Below are 23,625 nucleotides of genomic sequence, written 5' to 3'. Positions count from 1 at the left end.
ACAGAAATAAGATAATCATTTATCTTCTGAATCAGTGCCATGTAAAACATGGGGACCAAGTTCTCTTCCTGCAGGATAAAAGATTTCAGTTCTGCTTTGTGTGGAGAAATGTAGCAACAGATCTGAGTGGGAATTCCTGGTTTTTCTTTAATAGGTGGGTACCTTGAAAATTATTTAGAACATTGCTATTAAACTGCTAAAATCACTTTGTCCTTGCTGTTAACTAAATGTCAGAAGGTTGCTTTGGGTGATAATGTATTGAATTTCATTAATATTATAAAAACAACTCTGTAGTTTGTTACTGTAATCCTAAGTTCTGTAATGATGCTGTATTTTCCTTATATGTACAAAAATACTTTATTTTTTTGTATAAATTTATGGCAAATTGACTTCAAATATCTTTGTAAATGTTTTAAACTGGGTTATGGGCTGAGACATTGTGGGATAAAAAAGTAAATAGCAAATGTAAGTTACTGTGGTTCTGCTGATCTAATTGAATCATTTCAGTGACCCGTTCTCAATGAACCTGGTACCTCATTTAGTGTTTCATTTGAAATTTCTCAACTCCTCTTTTCACCAATAAATCAGACAGTTTCTTTCATTTATAAGGAAGATGCTTCTTCAGGATTGTTTTGGTATGGGCTGTTTTGGCTGGATTTCGATAATCTCTTCTTCCAAAAATTGTTATTGTGGAGACATCAATCTTTTTTGGACTGGCTCTTGCCCAGGGAAGAACATTTTGGGGTTTTGCCGTATCATTCATCACTTCAGTGCTTCATATTCATCACACAGTTCTCAAATTTAGTTGGAATATTCAGATTTTTCAGATGTTTTTATAGATTTGTGTTGTAATACTATCTTAATATATTAATATTTAAGTAGTAGTACTGTGAATATGATTTCAGTTGTAGTCCTGATTCATTTTTATGAGGTGAATCCCTTTCAATTCAATAATTTTCTGTGTTTTCTTCTGTTTCCAAACCCCAAATGTAAGCCACACTCAGTGTTTTTTTTTAAATAGACACTTTAAACCTCTTCTTTTGCAGCGATTAATCTCTTGTGCTTTTGTGCTTCTCTTTTTGTCCCCCAGGGATGTTGCTGGTCACCACTGACACATTAGGCCACGATTTCCATGTTTTTCAAATCCTGACACATCCGTGGTCATCATCACAAAGTGCCGTCCATCATTTGTACACACTGCACAGGGGAGAGACCGAAGCCAAAGTAAGTGAAACTCTTTGCTGAGGAATAATCCCCAGACACCTTATCCATTCTGTGGATGTTGGCACTTTAATGTTTGTTTCAGCACACAAAGAGCCTTTCTTGTGCTCCAGCCACAGAAGGGATAAGAGCAGAGCGTTTAACCTGGACAATAATAAATTCTTGCCCTTTGCAATGAGGTGCTGTCAGATTTATTCAGATCTGGCACGGCCTCCAAAGAGCCCCGATTATTGGCTGTGTTTGCACTTAACCTTTTCTCATGTAACATGTTCAGCATTTGTCTCGTGCCCGTGAAGGAACTGTCAGCGTTCGCCTGACTCTGCTGGTAAAAGCCACAGACAGACAATTAAAGAGTTGAAAGGAAGAGTTAATCAAAAGGCTGTGATTAACTTTGCTCAGCACAGTGGGGGAACCTGCAGAGACTCCCCAGTTTAACCTCCCTGTTGAAAAATCCTCCTCTCAGAGACAGAGGGCTAAGTCAGGATATCATCCAAGGGTGGAAAAGTCTGGAATTGTATTTTAAGCAATGCTCAGTGATTTGTTGGTGAGGTGGGGAGAAGGGATCTGCTCTCACTGGCAGGGCTGTGGCAGCAGCAAGTTCTGCTTGAGTCCTTCCTGGCAGTGCTCTGGGCACCAGCAGAGCCTTTTGGAGCACTGAGGAACTGCTGAGGAATCTGCTTTAAACACAGGAATAAAAATGTCACCACGGGGTAAGAAATGAGTATTGCACTTGCTGATGCAATTACACACGGGAAGCACAGACTTGTGACAGCCTGGCAGACGTAAAGCACCGTGACAGGGACAGCCTGGGGCTCTGTGATTGTGACCCTGCACTGGGAGCTCGCCTGCTTCTGGTACCTGATTACTGTTCCTTCAAACCTTATTTTTATCCTGGGAGTTTCTCACCATACCTTTGTAACAAGTGGAATGTGAAAGCTTTATTGTAACAAGTGGAATGTGAAAGCTTTATTGAACGGAGCAGTGGTTGATCAAGTTTTGATCTGGATGAATTTACATTTCTGGTAGTTTAAATACTCTGAAGCTTTCCTGCCACCATTCTGGAAAAGTGGAATTGCTGGTCCAGGCAATGGTTTACCATAAGAAGGAATAACCAGTCTGGAAAGTGAGAAGAAATTAGGAAAAACTGTTCATTTGGGATAATATATATACTACTAACAAAGTAGTTTTTATAAATATTACGAAGAGCAATGAGATCTGTGTGTATGCACATACTCTGCCATCTACTTGGGCATGTTCTATAATGGGTTTAATGTTTTAGAGTTATTTTTGTTCTCCCTTCATACAAAGACTCAATATTGAAACCCAAAGCACAGGACTTCAGTCATGAGGAACAAAGATGTTCTTCTGGTTTTTACAGCTGATAAATTTGTTTTCAAGGCACACATTGGAAACCAAACAGAACACGTTTTAGAGAAGAAACCCTTATTGATAGATGTTTTTTTGGGATATAGTATTAGCATCTCTGTGAAAGCATTGCATTAAAATTCTCAGAATCAACATAGTAAAATTTTTTCCTAGTTTGCCACACAGTTTTCATTTGGGATGTGAACAGTATAGCTTTTGGAATGGCATAAAATGGAGAAAATTCTAACCAGTCTGAGGTGTGTTGATGGATTTCACAGCTCCCTGGATAATTAAACAATATTGCATTGGTACCTGTGATTCTCAACACATGGTTTGAAATATTTTATATAATATGAGAGATTGTTTTACTCTTTTCTTTTGGAATAACAGCACTTGTAGCTGTTCAGTGAGAGGGGAGTTTGTTGGTGCTGCTCCTTTGTTGTGTGAATTCCCTGTATGAGGAGCATTAGACAAGAATTTTGGAGGCTGTTCAATATAAAACTCTCAGTGCAGCCCACACTGGGAGCCTCTGTACCTCCTGTCTGGTTAGAACAGTATTTATACATTTGCTACCAGACCTTTTTTCTTTTTTTTTCCCTGGTTTAAAACTAACTGTGAATCAAGGCCAATGGTCTTAAAGGTCACCTTCTGTACTGGAGCTATAAAAAGTTCTAATTTGTGTTGATGGACATGAGTGATTATCAGTGTCAGAATTTGTTTAGCTAGTACCCATTATAAATTGTTTAAACATCATCATTATGGCTGTGTTATATGTGGGATTTTAATGTCCATGCTGAAATCAGCTCTGCTTTTGTATGTGAGGTTTTGGCTGTTAGAGCTTCACCCCACATTGCCCAAAATCTCCTTTTTGTGACTCAGATGAGGATGGGGTGGGGTGGAAGGTGGACCTGTGCCTCAGAAGGGGATTGTGAAGACAATGACCATGGCAGAATGTGAAGTCTCAGATAATTCAGAGTCCTGCGGTCACAGCACTCAAAGTCACTTTTCTGCAAGCACAGACAGAACTCCCTGTTTCGGTTATATCAGATTAAGTTCTTTTAGCCTTGAAGTGCCACTTGTGCTTTAGATTTTATATTTTTTTCCCTTAAGAGGACAAAGAGCAGCACTGAGTAACACCAGGAGGATCCATTGCAAGGGCTGGTTGTATTTAACTGAGTCAGGGAGAGAACAGAACCTCTCAGAGGATCTGTGCTTGCACAGTTCAGCTGTGAAGAGGAGAAATGTGCACATGTATGTGCTGCATATTTTGGTTAAGGATACATTTTCATGTCCTCCAGCTCTTGCATTGTGAGGCAACGCTTACTGCACTCGTATTTTTACCCAAGAATATTCTGGAAGGTTTTTAATGAAGGTATAGCATGTTCTGAACTGAGGAAGCTCATTCACTTACAGATGAAAGTTAGGCTGTCACCTGATGATCCTTTCTCTTTGATCTGAAATTGTAAACAGCAAAAACAAAATCCCTGAAAACAGCATTATCTCAGCCTAGGACAAATAAACGTAGCGATAGCATCAGCTGGCTGCTGGCCAGCTCCTCTGTAATCCTTTACTCTGTCACACTGTTGTTATTCCCACTCCAAACTGCAGCTACAACTGACTTCAGTTGGAGAAGGTAAACAGGGGGAATGATAAAAGCCTTCCAGCCTGGCTGCTGCAGAACACGAGTGATTTGATGCTTTTCCAGGGAAGGCACAAATGTTTCAGTGATTCCACTGAGACTGTTCAAGGTTGTGTCACACCCGTGCCCAGGTAGAGAAACACTGGAACAACTTCCAAACATTGGATGTGAATCTTGCTGTCTGTGGCATGCTCATAGTTGCAATTATTGAAATAGACTCTGTTAGACTAGGAGGATTTTCTTGTTTCTAGGAAAGAAGCTGGGGATGGGCTTGAAACAGCCAAGATTGATTTGGGGAAGTTGAGCAGTCTGGGATGAGAGCTGACAAGGAGAAGCTGCTGCAGTCAGGAGTGGCTGGGCTGCCTTGGGGAGAGGAGCCCTGAGCAGCAGCGATTGCAGGCTCAGTCATTAACTGAGAGCTCAGCTCTGGTTGAAGGCCCCACGTGAATCTCTCCCTGTGCCCACATTCTGCCCTTGCTTCCACACAAAACTGAAATCAGTGCTGGGGACTTGGGGAGACACAGTTGGGTCTGTGTGGGTCTGGTAAATCATATTGTGTAGACCATGATTTTATTATTTTTTCATTTATGCTTGTTGCTACATCATTTCCTTAATTTTCTCAGCCAAAAAAATTCACATACAGACCAGTTTTCTAATTTATTTTGACCCTTACCTCCTTGGGGCTGCTGCTCTTTCTCATTGTGTAATGATACTGGTTTTTTCTTTCTGCCATCTCCCTGCACAGCATAATTAAATACTTGAGTCCTGTGCTTCAAACCAGGGTGTTTTTCCTCTGTGACACAGCACAGTGATCATGAACAGGTCACGTTCCTGTTGCAGCACTGCTGGCCCTACTCTCCCAAGTTTAATTAAATGCAGTAAAATGCGGAAGAATATACAGATTGCACCTGGTGTAACTCCACACGACTGACACAGGGGTGGTAGGAAGGAAAAAAAGAGTGCTAGGAAGATCAAAAAGGGGTTTATTTATTGTCAGTGTTATTGAAATCCAAGTTAAGCATTGTGGGGTTGGTTTTGTAGCTGTTACATGATTTACCTGGGCACAGCCCTGTGCCAGGTGCTCTGGGCTGACCCTGGTGGAGCAGGGAGGATGGACCAGCTGAGCCTCTGTGGCTCCTTCCAACCCAGCCCATCCTGTGATTCTGTAATATCAGAAATGATTTTTTGATCTGTACAGCATTGAAAGCTGATCCTCAGTAGAGCTGCTGACATGTGCTGTGTCCTTGGAGGACTCTGTATATTAAATTACCTGACTGTGTCACTCAGGGCAGACTCTCAGTGGTAGCTACATTTTAATTCTGTTTTCTGGAGGATTTTACATCATAATGTTCAAAACACAGGGAAATAGAAAAGTGGAAGTTAGAAAGAAGCATAGAAGAGTAATTGGAAGGAAACAGGAGAGGACAGGAAGCACATTGACCTTTTGGAGCAAGTCCAGAGGAGGCCACCAAAATGTCCAGAGGGCTGGAGCCCCTCTCATATGAGGAAAGGCTCAGGGAATTGGATTGTTCAGCCTGGAAAAGAGGAGGCTTTGCAGTGGTGTTTTTGTGGCTTTCCAGTGCCTGAAGGGAACCTGCAAGAAAGATGGAGAGAGTCTAAGATTGAAAAGAATTTGAAGATATTTTAAGGGCTCCCCAATTAACAAAGTCTCAGGTCTGTAATTCCCTCTACCGGTTCAGACAGAAGAGGATAGATAAAATTTTAAAATACAGACATGAGTATTAAATGTGACATTGACCTTGAGCTATAGAATAAACTTTACATCGTGAGAGATCTGCTGTACTTTATACTTTATTAACATATATCTGTAAACACTATGGGGTCTTGATTGATCTTTGGTATCTAAACATTACATCATAATTAACAACAAATCCAGAAATATATTATAAATACATGAAATAATAGTACATTAACCTAAAGAACAGCAATAAATTGCAACGCTTAGCATAAACTTGAAAACCACTAATGGGCCACTGTGCAGTTTGTTTATACTCTGAGCAGTCGAGAACTCGGCGTAATGTACAGGAACGTGGTGGGGAACAGCACAGCTCAGGGCATAATTTATAGGGGTTTATTCATGGACACAGCTGATTTTTGAAGTTGTTTCTCAGACTGCCAGGATGAGCATTGTCCTTTCAGCCTGGTCCATGCCTTCTTCCAGTTCTCCCAGAGAGTTTCGGGCTCCTCCACGTTGCACAGATGGATTTGTGCCGGTTTGATGTGAGCGTGTTTAATTCATGCCCTTGGAATTGGAAATATTCTCTGAATCACCTCCTTGAACTGCCTGTGGTTCTGCTGCTCCTCGTGTATCTCTGAAAGACAAACGAGCCCAGTGAGCAATAGGTGAATCACCTAGAGCAGCAGCTTCCAGCTTTGCCACTGCTGAGCAGGGTTTCACAGCTCTGTTCCTGTAAATCTTAATTCATTGAACACTTCTTTCAACACTTTTTTCCATGTTATTAGTGAACATTTAACCCCTTGTGGTTTCAGCCATGTTTTAGACAACCATGGCCATGATGCCTGCTCTGATTGCAGCCACTGTTTGTGAGCGCTGTTTTAAAGACACCATTGGAGATTATGGAGTTCCACGCTTTCTTCCTGTAGATCAGGAATACTTTTTTTCTGTGTAATGTTTACACCGAGGAAAAAAAAACATCCTGCAGTGATTGTTTCCCAGTTTCTTGGCTGGGGTTGTCATTTGCCAGGGCTGTTGTGTGTAGTTTTTGAAACAACAAAACCCTCAGGGTGCCAACTGCAAACTGAGTATTAAAGCAGAAACACACAGTTCTGTTGCGTGGTACAGTGAGATGGAATTTTTCTCTCTCATCTCATAGCTCTGTTGTAACTGAGAGTGGCAGTTTGTACACAGTTCATATGTTTGGTTTTGATCAGCAGAATTTGCCACTTTAACAGCAAGTCCTGAAATGCTCTTGGTGCCATCATTTTCCCTGACTCCGGGGACTTTGGGGTTTGGTTTTTGGGGTTTTTTTTGAGCCCTTATTAATCCCTGTGGGGTCTCTAATCCTTCTGAGCAATCTGTTAAGGTGAAACACTTGGTAAGTGCTGCACTGTAGGTGGGTCAGAGCTGAATCCTGGAGTGCCAGAGCTGTCAGGTTTGGGGAGCATCGTTGGCAGCTCATTGGGGATGTCACCAGCACTGAAAGGAGCAGGTGTGCAGCGCTGCTTTTAGTTCATCTCGATAATGTTTGTGTGACAGTCAGTCAACCAAATATCTTGTCACAAGTCACAAGATTTAAACCCTTTTTTAATCTCCCAGGCTTCAGGGCTCTGTTGGAAACTTGCACTTTGCTGAATACTTTGCTGCTTTTGTCTGGAATAGCTGGAGTGCATTTCTGGAATATTTGTCAAGATTTTATCAGTGTTTACTCCAATTTGGGTACCTAATGTATTGTAAAACTGGCTTCAGTGAAATCTTAAAAGAATTTGATTTAGTTTATACTGCTTAATAATATAATGAAAACTAATCCTTCATCTATATGTTTGTTTGCCGTGGTAAATCCCACTTGTGTCCATGTTCCTTTTAGTCAGCTTTTACCTTTAAAAACATTTTTGGAAGAATTGTTTCAGGACTTTTTTTCTCTATGATAAATCATTTTAACTTCGACTACTTGTTTTCTTGAGTTGTCTGCCAGGATGGGCTTGGAAACAAACTTTAATCTCTCTTTTAAAGCATTCCTTCAGGAACAAGAATTTGCTTTCCATCAAAGCGTTGTGTAAAGCACACTTAAAAGAGAATTAAATCCTTCTGGACTTCATATCTGAGATCTATGCAAGGAGTAACCGTAGTGGAAAATGTTTAACTGTATTTTTGTATTTGCTTCAAAATTGACTATTTTAAGCTAGAATAAGACTTGTGCCAGTATTTGTCAAAATCAGGCCCAGTGGTGAGATCTCTTTTTCTTCTCATCCCTCCCTTTTCCCGTTTTTGGGCAATCTCTAAAGATTAAACAAGCAAATATAAAACATGTAATTGAAACAATTTCCCAACTCTTTTTAGAACAAAATTCTGCTTGAAAACTACACAAAGATCTTGTGGCTTTGTGCAGCACTTCACAGCGTGGTTTGTTTTCATAATCTCAGAACATTTTGAAAAGTACAAAATTTCCAAGTGTGAATTATAGTGTATACACTGAATACTAAGTTTATTGATAAATGCACCAAAACTCAAGTTATTGCCTAAATGTGAGGGATTATTTCCCATTTCCAGCTGAGATCTGTGTTGGAGACATGACCCCTGTGCTGGAGGTGGTGGCTTCATTCCCCGTTGTTATAAATGCCAGGACAATTTATTTCCAAATTCAAAAATTTGGTTTATTAAAAATTCAAATCACAAAATTTGGAATCAAATCACAGAATTTTAAGCAATAAAAAAAACCCCACACAAACAGCAACACTTACTTGACAGTTTCTCCTGGGAAAAAGAGAGCCAAGGGTGACCCAGAGACACAGACCCTGGCCGTCTGTGTCTCTAGCTGGGTACACGAATTTGCCATGTTGGAGGCTTGGTTTTTATACTCTTTATTCTGCCCTCGGCAATATTTCCCCATACTTCCCTTTGTTTCTTGGTTGCTATTCAAACCCAAATTCGTCTCTGGTCTGGTTGAAAAGAGCTCCCCTCCCAAGTCCATGTGTTAATATTCAGTTTTTATGGATCCTTATAGTTGATGAATGTTGGAGATATGGGTGATATTGCTGGATGGTCTGTGAAGGTGCTCCAGAGGTGTGAGGTGCTCATCTCAACAGGTCCCCTCCCAATACTTGAGAAGGCTGCAAAGTCTTTTATCCCCTTCTGAATGGAGAAACCTCCTAAAACATAGACTTTTACCTGATATAAACTTATACAGCTTTATCATTTTCCAATTTACCATAAGAACATGAATTCATCACGTTTTTCACACCCGTCCCCCCTGTTTTGCAGGTGCAGGACATCTCCTTCAGCCACGACTGCCGCTGGGTGGTGGTCAGCACGCTGCGGGGCACCTCGCACGTGTTCCCCATCAACCCGTACGGGGGCCAGCCCTGTGTCAGGACACACATGTCCCCACGCGTGGTCAATCGCATGAGCCGCTTCCAGAAGAGCGCGGGGCTGGAGGAGATCGAGCAGGAGCTGACGTCCAAGCAGGGAGGACGCTGCAGCCCCGTGCCCGGCCTGTCCAGCAGCCCCTCTGGCTCACCTCTCCATGGTAAATCTGCTCTTTTCCTTTCTTTCCATCCATAATATTGATTTCATAAAATGAAAATTTGCACTGTAGATACTGTGTAGAAATATGTGATGTGTGCAGATACCGCGGGAATGAGCCAAGGTGGAAACACTTTGGAAAGACAGTTGTAGTTTTGCTGCTTGCTTTAAGTAAACGATGCTGTCACAGGTGTGTTGAGAATTTCTACTCAAAACTGAAAGGTTGGCGCTCTTTAGGTTTCAAGTTTTGTTTCTATGTAGCGCAGTCAGTAAACTGGTCTGTATTCAAAGAATTTTATTGCTAAAAGTTCTCACTGCTCGTTGGCCTTGATGATAACGAAGCACATCTGGATATCTACAGTAAATAACGCTCAAGGAGAAATGTGGGAACAAGGCAGTGGGAAGTTGATTTCAGAGATTTGTGTCTATGTTTGTTGTGTGTGTGTGAACAATGTGACAAATAACGTGTAAAGGTAAAAAAATCTGTAAGAATTGATCTGTCCATCCTGTTCCTGTGGTGGATGTGCCTTGGAGAAACTAGAAGGATGTGAAGGGGAGCCTCAAAAAATGTTGAAAAATTATCAATGTCACAGCTTTTCCAGTTTTGTCTTTACTTTCAGCCTTCCTCTTTCATGAGGTCTGTGCTGGAAACTGTTTTGTTTGCATTCAGGATTTGCTCCATCCTTACCCCTCCTTTCTGTTGAGAGTCAGTCACAAGTTCCATGGAAGTGAAAGTTTGAATAGCAGTTTGTTTGGGGTAACCACCCTTTTCCAGTCTGAGGGTATTAAAAATGGCCAGGAACAGTCCCTCTTCCCTAATTATGAGTAGGATTAGGAGCTCTTGTGAAAGCCCAACTCTGTGCTGGGCTTTCTGCTATAGAGAGAACCTTTGTGGAATTTCCGAATCAAAGGAACTCTTTTATGACTTGGTGATTATTAAGGGAACCAGACTTGTCTCAGAACAACCCTCTCTGTTTTTGCCTTTCTTTGGAACTTCTCTGAACAAAGGTTTGTGCGTGGCTGTTCTGGAGCCATCCTCTTCTGCCTGGAGCCACTGGAAGGCGCCCAAAACGTGCTCTGAACTTTCTTCCTCCTTTGGACAGTTGTGTTTCTTCCATTTCACTTCCTCCCATCTCTGTACAGCAGCTCAGCCTGGAACAGGCTGGGGAGTGCTCCAAAGATTTGCTCTGGCACATCCAACCCCTTTTAACTGTGGACATCATGGAGAGGAGAGGAAGGAGCTGTCAATTTGTGTGGCTATCACCCAGCCAATTCTATTTTCTGTCAAGGGAAATTGCAGTCAGTTGTTGCCTTTACAATACTCCGAGGTACATTTGGAGTTTTGAATAGTTTGACACTTTTTTAAAAGAAGAATCAGCAGTTTCAGGATGCTCAGGGGTGGTGGTAGGAGACAGGCGTGCACGGACGAGTCACAGAGAAAGGCAGCAGCTTTTAGGGGAGTGTCTCCAGAGTCCTTCAGTTTGCAGATGTCTGTCTTGAAAGATAATAAATCTGATTTCTTTCAAGATCTCTGTGCAGTCATCACTGCTTGAAAATTAGCTCTGTTTGAACAATCAGTTCCACTGGAAGTCTGCACATGAGTGCTGAGAATTAAGGCAGGAAGGTGACTTCGATTCCTGGAGGACTTCACACAGATTGTGCTCGTCACTTCTGCAGTGCAGAAGTTGGACATGTGCTATGACTGTGTGTTGGTAACTTGCAAAACTTCATGTGAACGTTTTCCATGAGAAATTTATGAGAATTGTGTAGAGGAGTCAGCACAGATGTCTTTAAAAAATTAGGAAAAAAAATAAAATAGTTGCGTTTGAAAGAGTCCATTTGGTAAAATGCTGTAATATTTTCAGTAATTTTATTGCTGCTCTTTCACTTCAGTAATCTTCCAGTTCCCGTGGCTGAAGGCAGGCAGGATATTGAACCCTATTCTAAGCTTTTTATAAAAAACCATTTATCATCAACTTGTAAAAAACCCCTGAAGTTCAGAGCGACTTTCAGCAGAGGGACTGTGTGTGTGTGTGTGGCAGCAGGATTAGCCAGAGACCGATGATTATTTTAATTTGTGAGCTAAGATGTGTTTACTCAGATTGTAACAGCTCCTTACCATATTATAATGTTAAATTATTGTTGTTTGGAGGAGTCGCGGCAGTCTGGTGACAGAAGTGTAAGCGAGTACTCGAAACAAAAAAGAGCAGTTCTGGGTTTAATTCTTTGCTTTACTTCGAACTCGCTCTGCAACCCTTGGTGAATTTTATTCAGCTGATTTTGCCTGTCAGCTCTCTGCTGTGTGACAACAGTAGGAATCTCTGTGTTCCCCGCGTGTGGAATGAGTTTAATTTTGTAGCTTTCTTCAAGAAGAATAACTGTTGTGTTCCTTAATCACCCGTCTAAGTGCAGCTGATTATAATGGAAATAAAGCCAGAGACCGTGTCCTGGAGAGCACCGCGGCTCTGGGACAAGGTGTTGATTAAGTGACTGATTCAGAGGAGATGGTGGCAGACTGGAGGATTTTTCTGTGTGAAGTCACGTCATCACGATTTGCCTCTTACATCTTTTCCAATTTTCAGTAAACCCTACATTAAAAAAACTGCTTTTAATCTTTCTGCTGATATTCTTTTTGCATTGAAATATCATTGCTACAGCCTTAGGCCAAAAGACTGCACGGGCTTATCTTCCCTTTTGCTTAGCAATTGTAACTTATTGATGATAACTTGTGATTAACTTTTGTTCTTGTAAATATTTTCAGAGCTCAGGCTCTGTCATATTTTTCTCACTCGTTTTTTTTGCCTGCTGGTTTCAAAACGAAACTGTTTGCTGTGTATATAGTAGCAAGGCAATCTATTTACATTGTGTTGGAACACCCCAGGACTGTTTACCCACACAATGTCAGCCTTTGCTGGGGGTAGGGATGATTTCATTTCCAAATGAATCATTGTTTGGCTTTGTTCTTTCTAGCAGAATGAAATAAACTGTTAAATAGAGGATGATAAAGAGTTATTTCCTTTGCACCTTTTATAGCCGACAGAGATTTTGTTTGGGCTGTTCTGTCTGTTAATGCAGCGAGGCTGTATTTTTGTCATTCCCTTGGATCACCAGAGTATGTTGTCAGGAATATCTGAGTTGGGATCCTTTTATGGGCTTTTACTATTATAAGACTATTACGACATCGGTTGGTTGTTGGGGTGAACATTAGGGTAAAATATGGCCTTATGTGACCATTTTAATTGAATAAAATTGTGTTTGTGGTCCTTACCTGTCTCACAGGTACACTGTGAGTAGTAGTTAAAGCAGAGCCACGTCCTTGGGGATGCAAACTTCTCCCTCTTCGGGACACCCACAAGTGAATAGCAAGGAGCTTTTAGCTGTAAAAGTGCAATGCTTTACGTGGAAGGTTGAAAACTACATATTACTCCAATTATTTTAATCCTGCAAATTAAAATTTACATAATATTATAAATTCTTGCACCACCAGTAAGTGAAATAAAGTCTCTGTAGCTCTGCTCACTCAGTTTTCTCTGTTGTTGGCTGCAGGAATTTCCAGTACCAGAACAAATAATAATCCATTAAGTTAACATTGGATCTACAGCTACACATCCACACCTACTAAAAATATTCCATAATAATATGATACTCTCTGAATTTGCCTTGCATTTCATTGGGGATTGAAGTATTTATTTATTTGCCAAAAAACTGTTCATAGTATGCCATGGTTCTGTTTCAGATTTAATACCGATGCTGAGAGGGAGTATATAAATTTAGAATTATGAAAAAACCATGTTGTTCTCAATACAGTGCATTCAGGCTTGTATTTATCTCTTTAAAAACATTTCAGTATGGCACGTTTTTCTTTGCAAAATCTTTTATAACTTTAAAAATCAAAAGGTTTTCTCTTGCTTTTCCTTCATTTGTCACAATCGCAACATGATTAAAATCCAAGCATAAAACTTGAAGTTTGATAAACATGCAGCCTGAGATGCTTTACATATTTTCACGTTACTTTTCACTATTTCCCAGAGTGAAACTCCTTTTACTAGAAGAATTCTTATGGGAAAGCAGAGTTGAAAGGACTGACATCATCAGCCCTTCCTGAAAAACAGATTGGTTTCCTTTAAGTAACACTCACTTAAGAAACCACCTATTTAGAGAGAAGCAGACAAAAATAGTTTCAAAGAAAATTAACTGTGTAATAACTTTAAATTATTGTAGGGCAGTTGCTTTACGAAACGCCGTGAACACGAGCTGAAAACGCTTTTTGGAAAACTCTCAATTAAGTTTAATTTTTCTCTTTGTAGCGTCTTATGGTAGAAACAGCGCGGAAACAGCAGAGCAAGCTGCAGCATCGGCCCGCGTCGTTTGAACGTGTCTATTTGTGTCATTGTCGCGTTTCTCTCCAGGGTGACACTCGCCTCTTTTTAAATTTAAGCCACATTTCAAATAATTTCAAATAATTCCTTTCGCAGCTCCGTTTCTTAGCGCAGATTTCGTCCCGGACGCGGCTCCCTCAGCGCTGCCTGGCCCCCGCCGCGGCCTGCAGGGGGCGCCCTCCTCCCGGCCATGGCGCCTCAGGCGGGGCCGGCCCTGAGGGGGACCCGGCGTGGAACCGCCGGAACACGGACAAATGGTGCCGATGAGGATAAAACCTTCTCTTTTTCACTAATACAGGCACTGAGCTGCTCGTATGGGCATCATAAATATTTATTTGCGTGTGTAAACCCTCCATACTCTCCGCGCTGCCTGAAGCATCCAGTGGTTCTCTTCACACCTTCACCTGAAGTTTCTCTTCACGGTTTTAAGGCCAGTTGGGGAAAAAAAAAAAACCAAAAAAACCCACCAAAACAAAATTAATTTACCTGGTGGGAATTTTCTGCTAATGACTTTTAGAGACCGTTCTGTGATTCTGTGATGATTCTTTGTTTCTGGAGCAGTCCCGGTGGTGGTGAGGGAAGGTCCCCACAGGTAGAGGTAGGAAGAGCTGTAATCAAAGTTTGGGAACCGGCCAGCAGCTTACTGGGTTTAAAGGAGCTGTGTTTGCTGTGTTTTACTGCCTTCTCTCCCCCATCCCTTTTTTTTTTTTTTTTTTTTTTTGGTAATAGAGAATCAGTGGAGTGAAAGAAGTAGGTGGTGTATTTTGGATAGTTTCTGAAGTGGAAGGAAAAGATCCATTCCCTTCAGATAAGTAGGGAAGTAGACTGATAAATTCTGTCACAAGGGAAGTTCGTGTCTGTACATCAAGTGTTTCTGAAGCAGGTTTTATGTAAACAGCATAGATCGAAGACTGAGGCATGTTTGCATTGATATTAGAAAGAGAAGTTTCGAATTTTCCAGACAGATTGAAAATTGAAGGAGACGGACATCAGAAGGGAATTGCAGCTCTGGAGATAGGGGGTGTAAAAATCTATGACTGAGTGATTAAGCACAGCAAATGCTGTAGCAGTGGTCAGAGCAAACTGTTTCAGAAAGGTTGTGGGTAAACAGACAGAGGGGAAATAATCGGCAGCACACAGGAGACCGCGATGGCAGAGATGGATCACGAGGTGAAGGGGAAGGGGAAGGCAGAGAGGGGTGGGATTACCACAGATGTGAGCGTCCCACTGAAGTTTTCCTGTCAAGATGGATGAGTTCAGTCTTGGTAACATCAAATGGAAGGAGATTTTGAGAGGGTCAAGTGCTGATGTGTCAGAGTCAGGTACTGAGGGAGTCCAAGAAGTGGTAACTGGAATTTTAAGTGTTTATCTGAAAATGACTTAATAAATGACAGCTTGTAATTCTATGGTTATTTCAATTGTTCCTTCGATTGCTCCCTCTTAGTTTACAGTAAGCCCACGTTTTTCCATCCGCAGAACTTCCCAGCTAACCAGGTACATAAAAGACAGGCTAGTGCATTTCCTTTTTGTATGCTGCAAGCAGTAATGACATCCTGCAGCTGATGCAGTGCTTTGATCGGGTTTTGCAATTGCCAATTGGAAATTGATAAATAATGATATTAATGATCCATGAGAAGGAACATGCTGGACTTTACATCTTCTCAGTGTGCCCGTGCAGAGGGTTAAGTACACTTGTGTACAGCTGAAATGAGTGTGATCAGCACAAAAGCCATCACTAGGATTGAGATGTGGAGTAACAGTCCGGCTGAAAAGAGTTGATCAGTGAAGGAGTGACGCAGGAAAGATTCTCTGCATGGTTCATGGCCAAAGCACAAAGGGGAAAGGCTGGAATTAGGTCAGGAGAAGAGTGGACTGGCACAGGGGAGACACTGCAGTCCAGACATTCATTGGTGGGTCAAGGAATGTAAGTGGTTCAAGGGAGCTGCCATCAGTGAAATGACAAAAAGTAGCTTTGCTCACCTGATACAAGCCTGTAATATGTTGGATCAGAAGGTGAGAAAGTAGAATCTAGAGTTTTTCAAGAGACTGTATCAGCTGAAGGAGGAGGTTTAAGTACGGAGGGTGTTGCCTGACAAGGGAGGTTTGGCATGAGGGAAGGTGAAAGCATGTGAAGCTCTGTGTAAGTAACCAACGAAGGGAAGGAATGGGGCAAGAGCTGGTGGGAACAATCATTTTATCTGATGGACATGCTGAGTTCAAGCCCAAACACCTTCTGCTTCTCCTGGCAGTGGGTATTCTGGGAATCCAGGGCTGCTCCCTTGTGTCTGCAGCCTGAACCAGACTGCCTGTCTATATGATTGGTGATGGATTGTGCAGTAAATGGGTGTTGCCCTTGCTGCCCTCTTTTTTTTTTTCCAGTTTATTATTCTTAAGTAAGGCATTTAATCAACTGTGCATCTTTAGTAGCCTGAAAAATGTAAACACTTTATGGAAAGAAACTTAAGCATTAAGATTAGAAATAAAATATACTTCTATCTTTTAAAAGGTTTATCTTTACCCTTAAATATGCTGATTGAGCTTATTCTTTTTCGCTTAGCCCTTGTGGGCTGTTAAATCAGTTGCTTTTTCCCATCTCAAGGAAATGCATCTTTGACACTTCTCATGACCTGAGTCACGATGCTGTCACGGAGCCAGAAAACATCCTCAACGGTCATGGGTAAAAGAGCAGAGCTGCCAAGGGTGTGTGGTGGGTGCAAGAGGGACAGATTGCTTCAGTTCCTATTCTATGGGTGTTTCAGACAAGCCATTTATTATAATTACCCATGGATATTATTATCAAGTTCTCAAATGCAGTGGTTCTCAAGGCACTTTTGTTTTTTTCCACATAACTTGGGATAAATCTCGTGTATCCAGCCCAGATTGAATTCAGATGCTAAAATATTTCTTCTTACGGTTGCAAGTGGAGGGGAAAATAAGGCAGAGATGGAAAGGTGGGCATAAAAAGATCACAGATTTATTAATATGTAGTTTATCATCAAAATAAATTGTAGTAAGCTCAGCCCTTTGGGTAAGGGGCTGGCATTAAATTTTCCCTATCTCCTCACTGAACACACTTGCACACAGAGATGTCCTTCAGAAATTCCCAGCCCAGTTCATTTTGCAGTTTCTAAGACTGGCAGATGAGTATTTCTGACTGTGCTGTCTCAATACAAAAAACATTAGGCTCATAAAGATAATTTTATTTTGTATCATTTGGAAGAGAAGTCTGAGACACTGAAATTTTCCAAAGTTTACAATGCTGAAGCGTCTGAGAGTCGTCCCTGAAAGAAGGCTTTGAATTGAAATCTGTGCTGATCTGAATTATGATGGATGGACACGACGAGGGGCAGCAATAGCGCATTCTTGTTTTCTCAAGCGCTTCATCATTCACCAGCAGACAGTGTTAGCAAAATTCCCATGTGCAAGAAATCGGAGCAGCAGAGCCTCTCCCCAGCGCCCGGAGGCTGCCTGCACGATAACCTCATTAGTGCAGTGTTAGGCTGAGCTCAGAGAGTCCTGTCCTCTCAAGAGTTTGCAAACTCCATCCAGAGCTGGCGTCCAGCCACCCGGCGGGGACGATGGCACCGCTCCTTCTGTTTGTTCACAACATTCTCTGCACCTACACCCGTAGCACTTACAAGAAACTGCTCTTGCACTCTTCCCATCTGTGCAGAGCTGGAGGTGCAAGATCTGTTTCAGAGAGGATGGGCTGGGCCCTGGCCTTTGCTGAGATGACCCAGGGTGGCCAGTTTGGCTCTTCTGGCTGGTACCACCATCTGAAGCGCTGCCTGAGCAAAGCCTGCAGCCGACAGCTGGCAAACCAGTTTGGTTGGGTTTATTTCGAGTTTTGCCCATACATGGACTTGAGCCTTGCACAAACAGTATTTTTAGTTAAATAAGTCCCAAAAGATGATTATTGTGCCAGATTTGTGTGTGTGGTGGTGGAGGGGTTGTTCTCTAAGGAAATCCCTCTTTGTCCAGGTAGAGGCACAGGCAGTAAAAGGGGTCATGGGAGTTCCTTCTCTGCTGAGCACAAGAGGAGATTATTGGGTATCAGTGAGTGGGACACTTCATAACTGAGGGACAAAGTTCTGACACTGAAGATAGTAGAAAAACTCCAGAAGGAGGAAGGGACTGCCAGGAGGCCATGTTCAGGTTTTGAGTGGATGTTGCTGAAGTTCAGGGAGCTCGGGTGAGAGGGCAGGGGACTCTGTCCCAGCAGTGACCGAGACACTTGGGCTGCCGCTTGGCCGTCTCTGCAGAGCACTCTGACTTAGGAGCTGTCACTGTCACATGCCTTGCCTGGATGCAAACAGAGAGCAAGCTCTGCTTTCCTAGCGTGATCGTGAGATTTAGTGCAGCTGTGTTTCCAAAGGTTCCATATCAAACGGATCTAAATGTTACAAAAACAACCGGCTGCGTAATTTTCTCCCATCCATTCCAATGGAAGCAAGTTAGTGATAGGTTTAGCTCTGAGTAGCTTCATGATGTGTGTACAGTAGCTGAGACATAATATTCCTCCTTTAATGGGTCTAATTGTACTGGAAGTATTGAGGGTTAGGGTGTGAAATGAGTTTAAATTTGATAGGACACAATTCAAGGAAATGGCAATGCAACTTTAATTGAGAGGCGATCGTTAACTAAAATAATTCATTTCCTGACTTCTTCTAGGAAAACGTCTAACATTTTACAAAGAAAGATAACACATGTTGGGCTGAATTAAACAAAACACGAAGGAAAAAGCCCACTTTGGCAGTAATTAGGGCTCGTGGTGCTGGGTGTGTGTCCCGGGCTCTTCCAGGGACTCGAGAGCCAGCATTGCTTCCGCTGGGTTCTCTGCTGGGGTCACAAGGCAGCGTTTCTCACCAGGGCGCTGCTGTTTCCTCTTCCGACTGTAGTAGATTACAGATTATACTGGAACATGTCTGAGGAAAGGTCAGGAACGAGGGTGAAAGTCTTGGAACTGAAGCTGGGAAGCTTTCCATTCTCATCCGGGAAACTTTTTGTATTGAATAAAAAGCGAAGCAAAATAAACCACCACATCCATGACACTTCTGGTTTTCCTGCCATTTTTTGCCTACCAGTTAGAAAGGATTTTATTTCTCTTGTATTATACAATTAGGGAATGTTTAGCTGAGGAATCCTCAGTGTTACACTAAACAGAAATAATGGCCAAACATGGTTCATTTTCCTGTAACTTGGCCTCCACATGATTGCATAGCCCGGAGTTACTGCATTTTTATTTACCAAATTATAGATGTTTATATGTAGTGTTAATGTCAGTAGACTTCGTGGTACCCTTTGAAATGGAGTCTGTTAAATACTGGAAGATATAAAAGCTAATCAAGTGGGGTTTGAATTTTAATGACACTGCATTACTAAGCTTTTTGTATTGGAGTAATGGAAGAAAAATGGAAAAAATCAACATAGAAGCATTTTATTATAAGGCTGAGAGGTGCTTGATACCACTTTAGTTTTTCAAATAAAGTGTGTAGAGAAGCTAAAATCCTTTTGATCATTACTTTCCTACCAGAAAAAATTGTCTGGGCCAAGTCATCTTTGCTTTGCTCGCTGACAGTTTACACCAAAGAAAATCCTGCAGGACTTGGAGACATGTCATAAACATGCTGAAATTGAACGGGTAAAAGGGTTTAATTTAATTTAGTTTGTTGCTAAGTTGGTGTTTGCATCCCTTAGGTGTGAGGGTGTAGTTTTGGTTTTAAGCTTGGCTGTGATTTAGGAGTTCCATTTCGAATGGGATCTGTGATACTGATAGATTCAAACTCGGTTGAAATCAGACAATTAATTGCATTAATGTGGGACTATGCCTGGACTAAAGAGCCGAGTAACAGGGGCTTCATCCACATCATTCTTTCAGGATCCTAAAAAGTCTTTTTGCCACACTGTGTTGCTGCTGAATGCAATCACTGGGGCTGGGGATTTGGATGTATAATTGTGTCATTAGTAGTGCCAAAAATCAGGGTGTTTCTCCTCCCCTCTCCTCAGAGATGAGCTCTGACAGCAATGCCCTCAAGTGTTCTGCTCAAACACTGACCAATTTGAAATCTGGCCTGAATTCATCAAGGCTCTTAGTTGATCAGAAGAGGACACATAACTGTATTAATTGCTTTCAGTTGATTGATTGCTTTTTGGACAGTGTTAGAAGCTCACAAGTCTTCAATGTTTTCCCCTTGATGTAGCTTTCCTTTCTTATCCAAAAATACAGTTTAAAAACTTAAAAAAGAGTGATTGATCAAATGTTTAAATCCCATATTGAGGCCTAAAGAGTGACTTACAGATTTAACACTGGGTTTTTGGAGAGTGAGGGTGTTGAGGAGGGAAGCGATGCTGTGGGACCCCGAGCCTGTCTGGCCATACCTGGGAGCTGCTCCTGATGGCTTTACCACAGATGTCCAGCTTTGTCAAAACCCACTAAATCTTGTGAAGTTTATTTTCCTTATAGCATCTGTATTTTATAATGGTGCTTTTAATTTGTTTTTTCTTTGTCTGCTGGGAGTTCTTTTGTCCGGCCCTTGCAGGCCTCCCTTTTTTTCCTCGGTGGAAGTGAGTCTGTCAGTGACGGCCGCTTTGGGAATACGGCTCAGCCAACAACAAAGCCCATTGTTGTTTTCTCTCCTCACTTTTATCCTCAGCTTAATCCATTTCTCCTTTGAGTATCAGTGGAATGAAATGTCTGGAAAAGAGTGGCTCAGGTTTTGGGGGGTGAGATGGTGGTGGTTTTGCAGACTGTCAGCAAACAGGTCCAAAACCACTGGAGTGGGTTTTCCTTGTCTCAGTAGACAATGTTTGCCCAACCTAAGGCTGCACTTGCAAATAAACTTGTCAGACCCCACAGCCACAGCATCCTCAGCTTTTTGGAAGTCCTGTAGTAAAATTAGTAAGAGATTTACCAGCCTAGACTGGCTTTAATGTATCCCATGCACAGCTCTGATACAAAAATCTCCTCTGTGGCAGCCCATGGAAAGACAAATCCTTGACCCCATGCCTTGCACAGGGTCCTGAGGTGATTACCAAGGGAAAGCACCTCCTTGCTCGGGGTGCTCCACTGGAAATGATCCTTGAGGGGACACATTTGCCATGGAATTGTGGTGGTGGTGACTGATTGCAATAAAAGCATTCCTGGAGCAGTCTGCAGGGTGAGATCTGTGTGTGTCAGTCCTCAGCCATTTACAGACAAATGCACTGTCCACATGTCGGGAGGTAACTCGAGTTCAGCATTCTGCTGGATGAAAAATACTGGATATTTCTACCCGACTTAAACTTTGGCTTATTTGTTGCTTGTCCTTTGACAGTGAATCAACAACGGCTTGAGCTGTAGAAATAATGTTGATGCTTGACTGCATTCTTTGTGCTCTTTTGGCCTCATCTGACTGCCCTGTGCACACACAACTCCAGTTTGCTGCAGGAGTTTCCTACTTGGAAGGGCTGGAGGAACGGAAGGGGAATTTTTGGGATTCCTGGATGGGTACAGCAGCACACCAGAAAATTAGGGGGTTTTCTTTGACCTTAATCGTCCCCACCATCTTAATGCTATTGTAGTCAGATTTACAAGAACAACTTTCCTGTCAGAAATAATTTCTCTCCTCTTTGTAGCATTCCAACTTTTATTTTTTGACTAGTATCACTTTTAATTACAATTTTTGCAGTTAAGCAACTGACTGTTGCAGCAGAAAATGCAGGTTGGCAGGCAATGGTTATTGTGACATATGTTTGGTATTTACAGCTTTTCCATTTGTCACAGCAGAATTTTTTTATCATGTTTGTGCCGTGAAGTGCTGTGTGTTATGAGGTCTGGTTTAGTAAATTTTTTATTGAGGTTTGTGTACATCAGATTTAGATATACTTTCAAATACATAGCTACAAATTAAATGCTTGACCTCCTGAATGTTTTTTTGTTTCTTTCTCAAAGAAAAATAATCTGATATATTAGTCCCTTTCAGAATCTCTTTTTTTATTATTTTTTTTATGGTTTAGTACTTTTTTTTGGTTTAATTATGTTTCCTTATAAATGAGCCTAAGAATTTAAAAGATGTTGTTCCTACAATTAATAAATAACTCTGAAAGGATGAGATAATCCTGCAGCTTTCTAAGTATCCCTAACTGCTCTGAGAGTCCTCAAATCGTATGGAAGCAAAGCTGCTCATCCTTGTGTAGGAAGCACGTCTGTAAATTCCTCATTTCCCTGCATGCAAATATTCATTGAAGGTTTTGAATTGAATTGAAGATTCAGCTGAAGGCTTTGCATGTGGCAAACCACATGAAGCTGGAGCAGAGACACGAAATGTGCCTTGAGAGGGGAGAGGGGGCTGTTCCAAGCCAGCCTGGGGATCAGTAGCTCCGAGTTAATCATTAGATTCTGAACAAGAAAACAAATTACAGATATTTACAGATATTTGGGGCTCCCTCAGTGGATCCTGTCAGTGTTTGCTGTGCCCATGTGGATCCAGGGGATATTGGAGAGGGAAACACTTCCAGAGGGGCCCTGCAGGAACAGTGACTAATTAGACAATAGTGCACAAAACTATTCATACGCCTTCCTGCAAGAACCAAAAATGCTTTATTAAACTAATCTTAAAAAAAATAATAATGGCATCTCAGTCTTATTTAAAACTGAGCTGGGTTTTTTTTTCCTTTTCCTTTTTCTTTGTATTCCAAGTTGGTGCAGGAAAATTGCTATTAATGAAATCTGCTCTCTGGGAACTTCAATAGGCTTGTTCTTCATTAAAGCCTCGCTATTTCTCTTAAAACGTATTGATGGATGCTCAGGCCAGATACTTACCACAAAATACACTTTGTAATTTCATCATTTCTGTTATTGTGCTTCTCTGAGACACAGAGATCTGGGGGCTTTGCAGAAAAACCCAAATAAAACCCCCAAGCTCCCAGTTATATAGCATTAAAAGAAGGGTGAAGGAAGCATTGAGTGTCTTTAGGATGATGAGACATTCATTAAGATTTTTCCGCCTTCCTTTTCCTATTTTCAATCCATCTGAAGTACCATTAAAGCTTTTCAGGCAGCTTCCTGTGAGAAACCCTTTGCTGTGCTGTTTTTCTTCCTTGAAAAAAGGTGGCTGCTCTTGAGGCAGATTGTATGGATTTGGCCTGGGATTTGTATAATATCTGTGTAGAATGCATCGGTTGTTTAGGAACCTAATTCCCAATATGGTTCCCTTTTGATTAAGAACAAAGCCAGCGTTTCACAGCATTATAGGAACACAGAAAAACAAGTTAATGATCTAAACCTTTTAATTCATGGTTGCTTGTCTATTTAAAGTACTTTTGATTCTGCTATAAACAGACCGGCCCCTTTTTTTGTTTAACTTCTTTCTTTGGTTTCTTCACATTTCTTTCTTTACTGTCCATGAAATTTGGAGCTAGTTTCCTTTTCCAACTGAAGAATGAAAGGTTGTGACTACAGAGTGATACAGCGAGTAAGAAAGCGTATCCAAACTGGGCGTCCATCCAGCACAGACCTCTTTGAAATCAGCTAAATTTAGGGTTGTTGAGGGCTTTTTTTGATATGTTTTCCCTTTCCTTTTTTTCAGTACCTGTGTTTCATTTTCATCTTTTGGAATGAATATGAAATTTGTTACTTTTTTGATACTTTTGTGATTTTTACATCTAGTTTGGCGTGGCTTTATTTGACATAGTTACTTGATATTTCCCTGCAGCCTTAGTTCTGCAGATGATTATTCTGCGTGTCTTTATCCGTCGAGACAACAAAAGCGACCTTTTCAGGACTTCCAATTACCAACACTGTATGTGGTACTTTAGGAAAA

General features: G+C 41.5%; 1 protein-coding gene across 7 annotated transcripts in view; it reads left to right on the top strand.

Annotated features, from left to right (window-relative positions):
- The window catches only part of BCAS3 (BCAS3 microtubule associated cell migration factor), a 300,416-nt gene that overhangs the window by 69,581 nt on the left and 207,210 nt on the right, over window positions 1-23,625 (top strand). For all 7 annotated transcript variants that reach the window (XM_063402849.1, XM_063402852.1, XM_063402848.1 and 4 more), the window contains exons 14-15: window positions 1,091-1,224; window positions 9,186-9,450. In XM_063402849.1, the coding sequence (XP_063258919.1) occupies window positions 1,091-1,224; window positions 9,186-9,450 (399 nt within the window). The remainder of the gene's footprint in view (window positions 1-1,090; window positions 1,225-9,185; window positions 9,451-23,625) is intronic.

This window comes from Prinia subflava, chromosome 8 (genome assembly GCF_021018805.1).
Source record: "Prinia subflava isolate CZ2003 ecotype Zambia chromosome 8, Cam_Psub_1.2, whole genome shotgun sequence".
NCBI classification, from domain to species: Eukaryota; Metazoa; Chordata; class Aves; order Passeriformes; family Cisticolidae; genus Prinia; species Prinia subflava.
The sequence above is the reverse complement of the archived record's forward strand: the minus strand, read 5'-3'. Positions and strand labels throughout refer to the sequence as shown.